The sequence below is a fragment of the Macaca nemestrina genome, chromosome 12 (genome assembly GCF_043159975.1).
Source record: "Macaca nemestrina isolate mMacNem1 chromosome 12, mMacNem.hap1, whole genome shotgun sequence".
Classification (NCBI taxonomy): domain Eukaryota; kingdom Metazoa; phylum Chordata; class Mammalia; order Primates; family Cercopithecidae; genus Macaca; species Macaca nemestrina.
The window spans coordinates 7366724-7381640 of record NC_092136.1 but is presented as its reverse complement, the minus strand read 5'-3'; the positions used below and the strand labels follow the sequence as shown (position 1 = coordinate 7381640).

At 54.0% G+C, this 14917-nt stretch overlaps 1 protein-coding gene across 3 annotated transcripts in view; it reads left to right on the top strand.

Moving 5' to 3' along the window:
- The first annotated feature begins 1106 nt into the window (after positions 1-1106).
- LOC105469663 (synaptotagmin 12) overlaps positions 1107-14917 on the top strand; it is a 28270-nt gene continuing 14459 nt past the window's right edge. Inside the window, exons 1-3 of one of the 3 annotated variants that reach the window (XM_011721000.2) lie at positions 1107-1127; positions 8826-8882; positions 13356-13549. In XM_011721000.2, coding sequence (XP_011719302.1) covers positions 8849-8882; positions 13356-13549 — 228 coding nt within the window. In that variant the 5' untranslated portion in view covers positions 1107-1127; positions 8826-8848. Of the gene's footprint in view, positions 1128-1532; positions 1663-8825; positions 8883-13355; positions 13550-14917 lie in introns of those variants that run through there. The other 2 variants (XM_011720999.2, XM_024789064.2) reach the window with 2 other exon arrangements.

Here is a 14917-nt window from a genome sequence, read left to right as displayed (position 1 = left end):
TAAAATGCCCTTTCTATTTGTTCTGTTCCAGGTCCAGGAAATGAAATGAAGACAAAAACGCCCCCTGTGGGTGAGGGTAGGATGCAGCTCTCTTTCTTTTTTTCTTTTCTTTTCTTTTTTTTTTTTTTTTTTTTTTTTTTGAGATGGATTCTGGCTCTGTCGCCCATGCTGGAGTGCAATGGCGCTATCTTGGCTTACTGCAAGCTCTGCCTCTCGGGTTCGCGCCATTCTCCTGCCTCAGCCTCCCGAGTAGCTGGGACTACAGGTGCCCGCCACCATGCCTGGCTAATTTTTTTGTATTTTTAGTAGAGACGGGGTTTCACCGTGTTAGCCAGATGCAGCTCTCTTTCTAGGGCTCCCCAGCGCCCTGTCTTCTAGACCAAGGATGCCTGCACTGCACCAGGCCAGCACAGACCCAGCCTCCACTGAGAGGTCAGTGCCCACAGGCTGCCCTCAGCTCTAAAGGCCCAGAGTGTGGATGAGCCAGGAAGCACTGCCACCCTTGCACACTTGCTCCCCATCTGGGATCCTCACCCCATCCCAGACCATTGGAGAGGTCTCCCCAGGTGTCCACCCAGCCTGCTCCCCTGGTTACTGTGCCCACAACATGTGGCACTTCCCCCGCACCCAGCCCCTCCCAATGCAAGCCGTGCCTCACTGCCAGACTGCGCGGGCAGGGAGGGACCTGTCCCCTGTTCCCGGAAGATGGGAGATCGCCCACACCTGGCACTGTGCCCAGCCCCTGCGGGGGCGTCATAAATATCTCCTGAATGATTCATTCATTCCTTTGGGAGAGAAAGCACGACCCCTTAGTGGTTAAAGGTATGGAGTTTGAAGTCACACAGACCTGGGTTCAATTCTGGCTCTGACCTTTGGCTCTGTGATCTTGGTCACCTCTCTGAGCCTGTTTCTTCATGTAAAAAATGGAGTCACCACGACCAGACTAGGCCACAGTGAGGACTGAGATGATGTTGTAAGGCACCAGCACAGAGCTGACCTACAGTTACAGCTCAGTCGTGGTGGGAGGGAGTAATTATCCATTCAGAAAAGGGGAAACTTTCCGCTGCGCCTCCTGTCGGTGTTTTCTTTGGCTCCCGGAGGTGCGCGGTATCGGGTCTGTTTTTAAGGTAAAGAAACTGAGGCCTAGAAAGGGAACAGGATAACCCAGAGCGCGAAGGCTGGGGCTAGAACCCAGGCCGGCTGGCTCTGAGTCCAGTGCTTGGCCTGCCTCTCAGAGGCCTGTGGGCACATCCCCACCCATCCCTGTCCCCAGTCCTGGGAGCGAGGGGTTGGGCTTGGCCTCAGGGCGTCCCTGGATCCCAGACGCGCTTGGGGATCTCCGGCTCGGACCCCGGGAGCAGAGACAGCGCTCGAGGTTGTCACTTTAAATTAAAGAGGGAGCGAGCGGGCGAGCGGGCGAGCGCGAGGGAGCGCGCGGCGGGCTCCTGGGAGCGTGCCCGGACTGCAGCGCAGCTCCGGTCCACCGCTCCGGCCCGGCCGAGCCCCTGGCCCGCGCCGCGTCCCTCGGAGGCGGGCGCCCGGCGACACTGCAGGGGTGGCGTTGCCGCCGGCGGCCGGGCTAGGCGCAGGTGCGTGCGCGCTGCGGGACGCGGGCCGGCAGCTGGAGCCCAGCCGGAGCGGCGGCCCCTCCGCGGAGCCCGGGTGAGTACGCACCCCGACGACCCCCGTGCGCGGCCGGGATCACACCCTGATCGCGGACGCACGCAGCCCCCTCCTCGGGTCCGGGGCCCGGGACCCCAGAGCCCCGCGCACTCTGCGCGCCTGAACCTCCGCGCGGCGCTTGCACACGAACGAATGCCGGGCACCACGCACGCTGGGCGCCCTTACCCGGCCCAGCCACTCCGCGCAGTGCGCATCGCATCGCACGCCCCGCGTGTGCACACACGCGGCTCACCCCACCATTTACACGCCTCCCCGCGCCCACGCTGCACACACGCCCCTCACTTTCGCATTCAGCAACCTGACTGTCCTCACTGTCCCTGCTCTGGCTTCACACCCCCTCCCGACACTCCGGTCCCCATACACCCTGGGGGTTCCCGAGGCAGGAGCGCTGGGTCTGCGGGAACCGTCCCAATCTGGAGGGAAACGTTGCACCCCAGCCCAAGGAGGCACTGGCTGTGTGAAGAGCCAGAGATGACCCTCAGCCTCCGGTGGCACCAGCCTGAGTGGGGGGCTTTCCAGAGCTTAGGAGAGGGGTACGGCGGGGCAGGGGAGGAAGCTTGCCCAGACTCAGGGCCTCAAGGCTGTAGATTTGGGCTGAAGTGCGGGGAGGGAGGTGGGGGGCCGGGAGCCTGGCCTGTGGGTGGAAGGCCCTAAACTGGCCATCCTGGGAGCCCTCTTCCAGGGGCTGCAGGGAGACTGTGTGCCGCCCTCCTCCATCGCCAAAAGCCTGGGAAAGCTGCACCATGGAATGTCAGCTCCTTCTCGCCATCAGGGGGTTACAGTTTTAGAGCGCAGCAGCAATAGTGCTTCCTATTAGAAATGGGAAACTGAGGCTCAGAGAGGGCAGGAGACCCACCCAAGTTACCATAGCCAGTGTGAAGAAGGGTTAGGACAAGTCCCCAAGCCCCCAGCCTTCCTACTCTGAAGTCTGAAAGCTTTCCTAAGCAGCTCTGCCGAGTGGGGGCTCCTAGCCTGGGTTTCAAACCCGTACTCTGCCACTTGTCAGCTCTGGTGACTGACTGACAAATAAGACACATCTGTAGGCTGGCAGTGCTGCCCACACTGCACCTCAGTTTCCTCTCCAGTGCAAGGAGCAGGGTAGCAGCCCCCTCAGAGGGCCGTGGTGCTGAGATGACACAGGGCAAGTCACACAGTAGGTGCCCAAGAAATGCCAGCCAGCACCTCCCAGCCAGTCTGTCCTGCGGTTTCTGTGGGCTGTTTGGGGGATGGCAGCAGGATGTGGTTATCTGAGAAAGCGGAGGAGGGGGACTTGAAAAGGTTTCAACCTAAAGATCCTGAAGAGGCTCACAGCTTGAAGGGTGAGGCTCTCCTGGGCCCACCTCCCAACCCTTCCCATTCCCTTGCTAGCCAGAGAATGATGTGAGGACACTGGGCAAGGAGGTGGGGTGGAGCAGAGGGCAGGGACAGAAGGCCCCTCTCCCCTGCGGAGGCACAGCGTTCTTGGAAAGCCAATTCTCTGACAAGCCCAGGAGGGGCCTCTGCCATGGTCTGATTCCAGCAAAGCCGGGGGAAGTGGGGGGCTCTTCTAACTCCCCACCCCAAAAGGCCTGCCTGGTCAGGAGTCAGCATGGCGGCCAAGAGCCCAGGCCCAGATCCATTGCACCCTGGCACCAATCCCGGTGTTGCTACTTGTATGCTAGGTGACCTCGGGCCCCAGCTTCCTCATCTGTAAAAGGGAGATCCATTAATCCATTGAATCATCATGTCCACATTGTGTACCTACTACAACCAGGCACAGTGCTAAGCACTTAGCACATATTATGTCCACTTGCATGCAGCAGTAAGGAGATATGGCTAGGTAGGTATGATCGAGCTGGAATTTGAACCTAGAGCTGTTTTCAATGAGTAAGCTCTGTGCAGTTTAGGGTCTGGGGGTTTGGGACTGAACGAATTGGTCGGATGGGGAGGGGTGCTGCAGGGGGGGACGCTCTGGTCACAGGCTGCCCTGGTCCTACTGTACCTTGTCGCTATCCTCTTCTAGCCAAAGCCACAGTCCCTCCGCCTGGCAGACCTCCAGGCTGCCAGCGGGAGCCCACTGAGGTCGTCCCAGGTGAGATGGAGTCAGGGGGTCTCAAAGTGAGCAAAGCCGTTGAGAAGGGTACCTGCTGTACAGCCAGCACTTGCAACTTGGTCTCGGCTTCCTGCTCACTGGTTGGGTGACCTTGGGCCAATTCACTGCCCTTCTCTGAGCCTCCCTCTCGTCCTCTGTGGAGGACAGTCTGTGGAGGATGGGGTAGTAACAGGATTTGCCCCATGGGTCTTACGGATGGGGAAGATGGCATGAGGGTTGTCACTGCTAATGAAAGAGGGGCTGGACTGGGCAGCAGGAATGGCTGCCAGGCCCAGCTCTACCACTGCTGGCTGTGTGGCTTTGGGCAAGTCACTTAACCTCTCTTAATCTCCCATAGCTTTGCTGGGCTTGGTGAGATCGTGCCACTTCATTCCAGCCTGGATAAAAGAGCAAAACTCCGTCTCAAAAAAAAAAAAAAAAACAAAAGTAGCTCATGAACAGGGATGCGTCTAGGGGCCAACAGATTCTAGCAGTGAATAGAAGGATGCAGCCAGGGAAGGGGCAGAGCTGACTTAGCTCCAACTCCTGCTGGAGTCGGGAGATGCAAACCCATTGTCCCCAGATCTTCTAACTTTTTTTTTTTTTTGAGACGGAGTTTTGCCCTTGTTGCCCAGGCTGGAGTGCAATGGTGCGATCTCAGCTCTCTGCAACCTCCACCTCCCAGGTTTAAGCGATTTTCTGACTCAGCCTTTCCAAGTAGCTGGGATTATAGGCATGTGCCACCAAGCCCAGCTAATTTTATATTTTTAATAGAGTTGGGGTTTCTCCGTGTGGGTCAGGCTGGTCTTGAACTCCCGACCTCAGGTGCTCCCGACCTCCCAAAGTACTGGGATTACAGGCATGAGCCACTGCGCCTGGCCAGATCTTCTAACTTTCAAAGGGAAGCTGGAAATCCTTTTTAAATCAATTTTTTAATGGGAAAGTCCCCCCTCACCGCACACTGCTTTCTTTTGAGGCACAGTCTGACTATGTTGTCCAGACTAGTTTTGAACTCCTGGGCTCAGGAGATCTTCCCACATCAGCCTCCCCAGTAGCTGGGACTGCAGGCACAACCCACTGCACCCAGCTAAATTTTTCAATTTTAAAAGGCTGGCAACTCACTTAAATGTAAGACAAATCAACACATCTGCAGGCTGGCAGTGCTGCCCACACTGCCCAGACTAGGGATTAGGGGGCCTGTGTGGGCCATCACCAGGCTGCTAACCACAGCAGCCAATACGTACCAAGCCTGACTACACGTACCTTCTCATTCCACCCTCCTGGCAGCCTCACATCTGCTTTACAGATGGGGAACTGAGGCTCTAAGAGACTAAGAAAATTGCCCAAGGCCGCTGCAGCTAGCCAGGGGCAGATGTGGGAGTCAGAGCTGGGTGCAGCTGACTACAAACCCTGTGCTCAGGATGACCCCCTCTAGGAGCCTCCACCTCTCCCGCAGTTCTCTTCTCCCTCCACTCAGGCAGATGAGATTCTGCCTTCACAGGGCACCAGGCTGGAACTTCTGTCTGGAAGCCAGGGGCGGTGGCTCACGCCTGTAATCCTAGCACTTTGGGAGGCCAAGGCGGGAGGATCACTTGAGGTCAGGAGTTCTGAGACCATCCTGGCCAACGTGGAGAAACCCCATCTCTATTAAAAATACAAAAATTAGCTGGGCATAGTGGCGCATGCCTCTAATCCCAGCTACTTGGGAGGTTGAGGCAGGAAAATTGCTTGAACCTGGGAGGCAGAGATTGCAGTGAGCTGAGATCGTGCCACTGCATTCAAGCCTGGGTGACAGAGTGAGGCTCTGTCTCAAAAAAAAAAAAAAGAAAAAAAGGAACTTCTGTTGGGTGTGCCTAGCAGTGATTCACACCCTCACTGAAATCTCAGCTCCCTGGGAAAGGATGTCGTGTTAAAGGGAAAGGAGAGAACAGACAGCATGGGAGTCTGGGGTCTGAGCTGGACCAGCCATGGAGGTGATGGGGCCCCGGACAGCCAGAGGCCGGATGCAGCTTGAGGCTTTGTCCCATACCACGCCTGTTGTGCCGTGGGATGTACTTTGCCTTGCATACCTTGCTTGTATGCTGCTGGCATTGGCTGTCCCAGCTTGGCTCCACTCTTGCAAAGTCAGCTTGTGCCAGGTAAGCAGGAAAAAGCCGATGGCTTATCTGATTCCCGGCAAGGCAGCAGCAGGCTGGGAGGTGTGTGTGTGCACGTTAGCGTGTGTTTCAGCGTATCCAGGCCAGCTTCCGCCAGGAGCTAGGACCACCTTGGACAGGGACCCGGTGACCCATTTGACTGGCAGATTCTTAGGAAACTTTTTGGAAACCATATGCCCACCTGCAGAGAGGCACAGTGGTTTGGAGCATGGAGCCAGACGGCCTGGGTTGAACAGTTTATTAGCTGTGTGGCCTGGGGCAAATTACGCCCTGGGACTCTCACCCACAAACCAGAGATAATAATAGTACCTACCTCATGGGGCTGTTAGGAGGATTAAATGAGGTCAGATATAAGCAAAGTGCTTAGAACGGGGCTTGATGTATAAGAAGTGCTCGGCAAGGTTGCCTATTCCTATCATTATCTCCAGCCCAGGCCCAGGAATGAGTTTCCACTCTAGTCAGGACGGATGAAGCCCTTCCTGGCTTAGCACCGCCCTTCCATCTCCATGACAACGCACATCTCCTTGTGGGAGTGGGGGCAGCATCAGGAGAGCTGGGAGCCAGGAGCTGGCTGTGCAACTTACCTGACCTGCTTCTCGAGGCTCCTGGGCACCCCCGGACTTAAGGGGGTGGACTAGGACTTATGGCATCCCAAATGTGCTGGATGACCCTGACTGAAGCATGGCACCCCAGCTTCTTGACTCCAAAGCCACAGATTGGGGAGAACCCCGGGGTTCCTGAAAATGTTGAGGGCCTTAGCTTTACCCTCTGATTCAACCCCTGTCCCAAAGGGAACCTACAGGATGCTCCAAGGGGTCAGGAACTAGTGGGTCACGCTCCCCGAGGACTTTTTATACTGCACCTGAATGGTGTTTGGATTTTTTGCAAATTGGTTGCTGCCTTTAAAACTCAGGAAAGTTGGCCGGGCGCGGTGGCTCAAGCCTGTAATCCCAGCACTTTGGGAGGCCGAGACAGGCGGATCACGAGGTCAGGAGATCGAGACCATCCTGGCTAACACAATGAAACCCCGTCTCCACTAAAAATACAAAAAAATTAGCCGGGCGGCGTGGTGGCGGCGCCTGTAGTCCCAGCTACTCGGGAGGCTGAGGCAGGAGAATGGCGGGAACCCGGGAGGCGGAGCTTGCAGTGAGCCGAGATCGCGCCACTGCACTCCAGCCTGGGCGACAGAGCGAGACTCCGCCTCAAAAAAAAAAAAAAAAAAAAAAAAAACTCAGGAAAGTGCATGTAAAAAATTCAGGTAGGCCGGCGCGGTGGCTCAAGCCTGTAATCCCAGCACTTTGGGAGGCCGAGACGGGCGGATCACGAGGTCAGGAGTTCGAGACCATCCTGGCTAACACGGTGAAACCCCGTCTCTACTAAAAAATACAAAAAAAAAAAACTAGCCAGGCGAGGTGGCGGGCGCCTGTAGTCCCGGCTACTCGGGAGGCTGAGGCAGGAGAATGGCGTAAAAACCCGGGAGGCAGAGCTTGCAGTGAGCTGAGATCCGGCCACTGCACTCCAGCCTGGGCGACACAGCGAGACTCCGTCTCAAAAAAAAAAAAAAAAAAAAAATTCAGGTATCTGGCTTTTCTTTAAAGTGCCAGAAGATCAAGCCACAGTGGGTGGCATTCCTGCTGGGGCAGAAAGGCAGCGGCCCTCGGGCCAGGCCATCACTCTGCAGTTCTCACGTCCCCTTCCCCTCGCCCTACCACCCTGCACCAGGCCTGCAGGCTTACTGTCTGTAACCACCTCTCTGAACTACACGGGAATCCAGAGGTTGGGGCGGGCGTTATCCTGGCCCTCTGCGCCCTTGACCTGAGATCAGCGCAGCCCATCCCAGTTTCCCTTTTCCAGGACTCCCCACACGCACCCATCGAGAACACATCCGTGAGCCAGATTTACTTCTTAGCACAATAATAAAACAATGAGCAGTCGCCTAGCTTCAGGTAATGGATTGTAGGAGCTCCCAGACCTTTCTAGAACAACTTCAGTTGTTCCTAAAAGCTGGGGATGGAGGGTGGGGTGGGGAAGAAACCATGCCAAGCAGTGAAAGGACTGATAATAGAATATTGCAGAGATGCAGCCTTTCTTTCCCAATCAAAATGGAAGCATTTGAAGGAAGGCTCCGGCTCAAGCCAGGGGTGCCTTGCTCTTATGAGTCGCCTACCGCGTCGCCGCTGGTCAGCCTGATGTTGTTAGGATGGAAATGAGCTGGGGTTGCAAATTTGGCAAATACAAAAACAGGTCGCCCAGGAGCATTGACGTTTTGGATGAACAATGGAAAAGATTTTGGTGTAGATATGTCCTATGGACTATTTGGGACACACATATTAAAAGCTGATTTGAAATTTGGCCGGGCACGGTGGCTCACACCTGTAATCTCAGCACTTTGGGAGACCGAGGCTGGTGGATCACATGAGGTCAGGAGTTTGAGATCAGCCTGGCCAACATGGTGAAACCCCATCTCTACTAAAAATACAAAAATTAGCCGGGTGTGGTGGCACATGGCTGTCATCCCAGCTACTTGGGAGGCTGAGGCAGGAGATCACTTGAACCCAGGAGGCAGAGGCTGTAGTGAGCCAAGATCGCGCCACTGCACTCTAGCCTGGGCAACAAAGAGAGACTCCATCTAAAAAAAGAAAAGAAGAAGAAAAAAGAAAACAAAGCAAAATCTGAAATTCACATGCCACTGGGCATCCTATGTTTTATCTGGCAATCCTGAAAAGAGTCTTAGAATGCTTGAAAAGAGCTTTAAACATCATTTCTTCAAATGCCAAGCCTCCCTTTGGTGGCACGCCCTTTATAGCGGAGTGTAAGCTCTGGATGACAGGCACGCGCGTGCCGGGAGGCCAGGACCTGGGGACGGGACGCTGACTCTCTGCAGCCCTATCCGCTTACTCTCTTTTCCCTTCCAGTCACAGTCACCACAGCAGGCACCATGGCAGTGGATGTGGCAGAATACCATCTGAGCGGTGAGTGCCCAGGGCAAGCCCCTCCTGGATCACGCCTACGAGACCCTTACCCCAGGCCTGGGTGGGAGGTGTCTGTGGGACATGAGTAATTTGTCCTTGCCATTATTGCCTTCACTGTCAAGGGCAGTCAGTGACTTGCCCAAGGTCAGACAGCCCTGGGGACATCAAGCTTGGCCCAGTCTGCCATCTCCTCATCTTGCCACTCAAGTGACTCCTTCCTGTTAAAGTGACTTTCTCTCTTTCACTTGAGAGGGTCCCCGGGGAGACCCTCATCCTGCTGCACCCTGGGGATGAGCCTGTGAGTCGGAATCCACTCACCGAGGCCTTTTGTGGAGGCTGTCAAGTAGCCAAGGGAAAATAAATCCAGGAAGGTCAATGTTAGATTCATGAGGCATTAAACTCAGAGACCACCCAGTCCGGAGACAGAAGCTATGGTGAGCTGAGATCACACCACTGCACTCCAGCTTTCCAGCCTGGGCGACAGAGTGAGACTCTATCTCATTAGGAAAAAAAAATAGAGGCCACCCAGTCCAGGGCCATTGCTCCCACCCTGTCACCCTGTGCCCCAGCAGGGAGATGGGAGCTGGCCCGGAGATGCCTCAAGACTCCAGACATACTCCTGCAGCCCTCCCCATGGACGGTAGATGGGGTCAGAGCTGAAACACACCAGCCGTCTTTTCTCCCTTTGTTCTTCTCCCCATTCACAGATGGGAGAAGTGAGGCTCAGAGAGTAACGGGGTCAGGACGTGCCCTCAGGTCTCCTGACTCCCAGGCCCAGGCTCCCCATCACTCCAGGTCCTACCCTAACACAGCCCCTGGGAAGCCCAGGGCTGATCTGAAGGGTGTGCCTGGGTTTTCCCATCACTTTTCACCCTCGGGCTCACAGGTCTAGTCCCCCACACCCCACCCCCTATCTGTATGGCCTTGGGCAAGTGGTGAAACCTGAGCTTCTACTTACTCATCTGTAAAATGCAAACGATGAGCCTTGCCTCAGGGCTGTTGGGAAGATTTAGAGAGCTGATGGATGTGCAGCGCCCAGCACAGTGCAGACGCCACTCTCCCAGCGCCAGGGCTTTGCACGTGCTGTTCTCCTGGCCTGGAGTTGTTCCCTGCCTCTGCCTCTGCCTCTGCTTGCCTGAGTCCTGGGGCCTGGTGTCAGAGTTACAGGTGCAAATCTGGACCCAGTCTGTCTGGAGGCAGATCTTTCCTCTGTCCCTCAGCTTCCTCATCTGTAAAATGGGGAAAGCAATAGAACCAACCTCACAGGATTGCCTTGACTGGATGGGTTAATATATGTGACGTGCTTAGAACAGGACCTGGCAAATCATAAATAGTAAGTGCTTCATAAGGGGAGTTATTCCTCCTCCTCCTCGTCCCCCTCGTTTCCGGTCTTAGCCTAGACCCCACTTCCAATATCACCCAAAGACTGGTATTCCATAAAATCAGTAAACAAATGAATGTGAATTGTCATTTCATGCCACCTTCCTGGGGCTTTTCCTTCTGTGCCCCCAGCCCTGCCCCCTTTTCTGCCACACCGGGCATGGGTTTCATCCTTCAGCTCCCAAGAGCCTCAGGCACAGGGAAGCCTGAACCTGCTTTGCCACCTGGCTGTACCCACAGCCTGCTCGGAGACCTTGGGCCTCCGGTCCTGCCCTCTGGCCAACCCCCGGCTACCACCCAGCCGTGCTGTGACCCTGTTCCCAGGACTCCCAGAACATGCCAAGCCTTGGCAGGGCAGGGCCCGGGAGCCTCTGTGGATCTCTTTGTTACGGGTGTATTTAGCCCACAGGTGACATTCTGTCAACAGGAGCAGGAGGAAGGAGGGTTTCTTCACGGCCCTTCCATTATCATTACCCATTCCTTCTGTTTTCCCCTGGTCTGCCCAGCCCGTGACTATGTGCTGCGTTACTTTTACACACATCACAGTTGTGTGATTAGACCGTGTTGGGGATTCATTGTTTTTCCTCTCTTAACAATGCCAGAAATGTGTCTCTGCATTGCCACAGTGCCATCCTAATGACCTCAATTGTCATGCTCAAAGGCCAGTGACATTTCCTCCCAAGACAGTGCCACCAGCCCTCCCTGGCCCCCTCGGTGGGACCTTCAGGCTGTTTCCAGATTTCTGCTGTTATAAATACAGCCTCGATGACTCATCCCAGACATAAAACTTGTTGGGATTTTCCCTTTAGAATAAATTCATCAGAGTGGTTCCGCTAGATGGGGGATGTTCTTGTCATCTGCATTTTCCAGACAGAGTCTGAAGCCCAGAGGTGCTGGGTGACTTGCCTGGAAGCCAAGGTACCTGTGCCCGGCTCTGCCGTTTCTCACCGATGGCCTTGAGTGGAGAAACAGATGTGCCCGTTACCCTTCCTTGGTCTCAGTTTTCCTCTTTTAGAAAGTAGGGCCATGGCCGGGAGCGGTGGCTCACACCTGTAATCCCAGCACTTTGGGAGGCTGAGGTGGGCGGATCACCTGAGGTCACGAGTTCAAGATCAGCCTGGCCAACATGGTGAAACCCTGTCTCTACTAGAAATACAAAAATTAGCCGGGCGCGGTGGTGGACGCCTGTAATTCCAGCTACTCGGGAGGCTGAGGCAGGAGAATTGCTTGAACCCAGGAGGCAGAGGTTGCAATGAGCTGAGATAGTGCCACTGCACTCCAGCCTGGGCAACAAGAGCGAAACTCTATCTCAAAAAAAAAAAAAAAAAAAAAAAAAAAAAAAAAAAAAAAAAAAAAAAAACAGAAAAAAAAAGAAAAAGAAAAGAAAAGAAAGTAGAGCCTCACAGGGTGCTTAGTGCTGGGAGGGCGTCAGGGCTGGAGGCCAGTGAGTCAGTGCTGTGGATCTGGCTAAAGGTGGCTCAGTAGACAGCAGGGCAGCCTAGAAGGGCTGCCCCACTGTGTGCTCCATTCCAGTGCATCTGGGCTTCAGGGCAGCAGTGATGAGGAACTTCTCTAGCCCCAGGTCCCCTCCCTCCCTCCCCCAGGCACTCTGCCCACTCTGGGCTTTTTATACCCCTCTATTCTTCCTGCCCTTGACTTCCAGCTCCTGTTGCTGTGGCCTGGCACACTTCTTGCCCCTCCTGATATCTCGGCTTACATGTCCCTCCTCCGGGAAGCCTTCCTGGGCTGCTCCCATTCCCAGTACGCTGATTTGTCTATTTATTTGCCTGCCCCACACCACCCCCTAGATTGCCAGCTACTTAAGGACAGGGACTTGGCCTGGGGCTGACTTAGCCCTGGCTACCTGTGCCCATAGGCTGCTGGCGCACCAGGGTGGGTGCTCGATGGATGTGCAGTGATCCATCTCCAGCCCTGAGATGCCCTTCGCGCCTCTCTCCACTTTGCTGCAAGGGAACTGTGCAGGGTTGAGGCCGGGTGGGGCAGTGGTTACCCCGCTTGCTTTGGGGTCAGGCTGCCAGAGTTGGAGTCCCAGGATCACCCCTTCTGGGCTCTGTGACCTTGAGCAAGTTCTTTAGTCTTTCTGTGCCTCAGTTTCCTCACTTGAATTGAGACAGATACAGTACTAAGAACAGTTTAGAGAGCTGTATTTGCCAGCACTGTGACCTGCAGAATGAATCCCAGTGTCTCCTTGGCTTCCTGTGGGGAAGCAGAGCCAGATTTCCTAGGAGAGGGAGGCAAAACCTTGGAACGTGTGTGGTCCTGCCTCGTGCCAAGCACGGTGCTGGGGAGGACGCGCCTGCCACAGTTGAGGGGGTTGTTAATTTCCGTTTTCGGGGGCAGCAAGGCTCAGAGAGGGAAGGTTATTGACTCATCAGCAGAGCAAAAGCCTCTGAGCATCCGGATTTGTCTCCGAGCCCTGCACAGCCTGCAGCCACCTCACTTGTGGGTGAGTTGTTTGTTTGTTTTGGTAAGAGATTCACGGAGAGATGAGATTCACATACTGCGCAATTTACCCACTGAAAGTGTACAATTCAGTGGTTTTTAGTATATGGTGTGACCAGCCACACAATCCATTTTTAGAATATTTTCATCATCCCCCAAAGAAACCCTATTTCTCCCAACTTTCCAGCCCCTGACAGTCACTAATCTACTGTATAGACTGGTGTCAATTCTGTCTACGTAGATTTGCCTGTTCTGGATATTACGTACACCGGCTGATCATCCTCAATCCAAAAATCCAAAATCGAAAATCTGAAATTTTTTGCGGGCCGACATGATGCTGAAAGGAAATGTCCATTGGAGCATTCTGGATTTCAGATATTTGGATTAGGAGTGCTTAACCTATAAGTGTAATGTAAATATCCCCAAATCAGAAAAAACCTGAAATCCAAAACACTTCTGGTCCCAAGCAACACGGGGAAGTGTATGTCTTGTTCGACATGGGATCTCCAGCACCTAGCACATAGTAGGCATCCAATAAATATCCATTCAATGAAAAAGTCAGTGCTGCTCCCCGGGTGGGGGTCTGTATCCACTAGGAAGCCCTAATGAGAGGCTGCCCTTGCCTTGCAGTCATCAAGAGCCCCCCTGGCTGGGAGGTGGGTGTCTATGCTGCAGGGGCCCTGGCCCTGCTGGGAATCGCAGCTGTGAGCCTGTGGAAGCTCTGGACGTCGGGGAGCTTCCCCAGCCCCTCTCCGTTCCCCAATTACGACTACAGGTACCTTCAGCAGAAGTACGGCGAGAGCTGCGCAGAGGCCAGGCAGAAGGTGAGGCTTCTGCTCCTGCAGGTGCACAGCGAGTGCAACCCCATGCCCCCACATCCACTCAGATCGGCCTTCAGCCCCTCTCCCTCCCCTCCATCACCGCCTCCTCCTGGTTGATGTCCTCCTTTGAAGGGGAGTAGACCTCCCTCCTCCCCTTTCACATCTGCACCTTTTTTTTTTTTTTTTTTTTGAGATAGAGTTTCCCTCTTGTTGCCCAGGCTGGAGTGCAATGGCATGATCTGGGCTCACTGCAACCTCTGCCTCCTGGGTTCAAGCGATTCTCCTGCCTCAGCCTCCCAAGTAGCTGGGATTATAGGCGTGCACCACCATGCCCAGTCAGTTTCGTATTTTTAGTAGAGATGGGGTTTCACCATGTTGGTCAGGCTGGTGTCGAACTCCTGACCTCAGGTGATCCATCTGCCTCGACCTCCCAAAGTGCTGGCATGAGTCATCACACCCGGCCTGTTTTTGAACTACTAACGTCTTCTTTCTTTCTTTCTTTCTTTCTTTCTTTCTTTCTTTCTTTCTTTCTTTCTTTCTTTCTTTCTTTCTTTCTTTTTCTTTCTTCTTTCTTTTCTTTCTTTTTCTTTCTTTCTTTCTCTTTTTTTTTTTCCAAAATGCTCCTTGTGGAGGAGGGCTACCCCATAGGAACGTGTCCAGAGTAACCTGATATATTTATTTCTTCTTTCTTTCTTTTTTCTTTTCTTTTTTTTTTTTTTTGAGACAGGGTCTCACTCTGTCACCCAGGCTGGAGTGCTCTGGCACAATCTCAATTCACTGTGACCTTCACCTCCTGGGCTCAAGCAATCCTCCCACCTCAGCCTCATAAGTAGCTGGGACTACAGGCCCAAGCCACGATGCCTAGCTAATTTTTTTTGTTTTTTGTAGAGACAGGGTTTCACCACGTCGGCCAGGCTGGCCTCAAACTCCTGGGCTCAAGAGATCTGCCCGCCTCGGCCTCGAAAAGTGTTAGAATTACAGGCGTGCACCACCGTGCCAGGTCCTTCTCTTTTCACCTCCCTTGTAGCTGAAGCATTTTGACATACTGTTGAACACACATCAGAAGCATTATTTTAATGGCTGTAGGAGATTCCTTTTTGTGCATGTGCCACGATTGACTAAATGTCATGATAAATAATGCAGTGGATGTTCTGTATGTAAAACTCTGTCTTCATTTGGGATAGTGTACTTTGGATGGATGTCCACATGTGGAATTGTTGTATCGGGGGCTCACACATTCTTAGGGCTCTCACTATACGTTGCCGAATGTTTTATCATTTAACACATGGCAGAGAATTTTCCGAATGTCATGTAGAGTTCCAGAAAGCGCAGCCAGAATCTATTACCAGATTAGAGTCCCTCATGCTCACT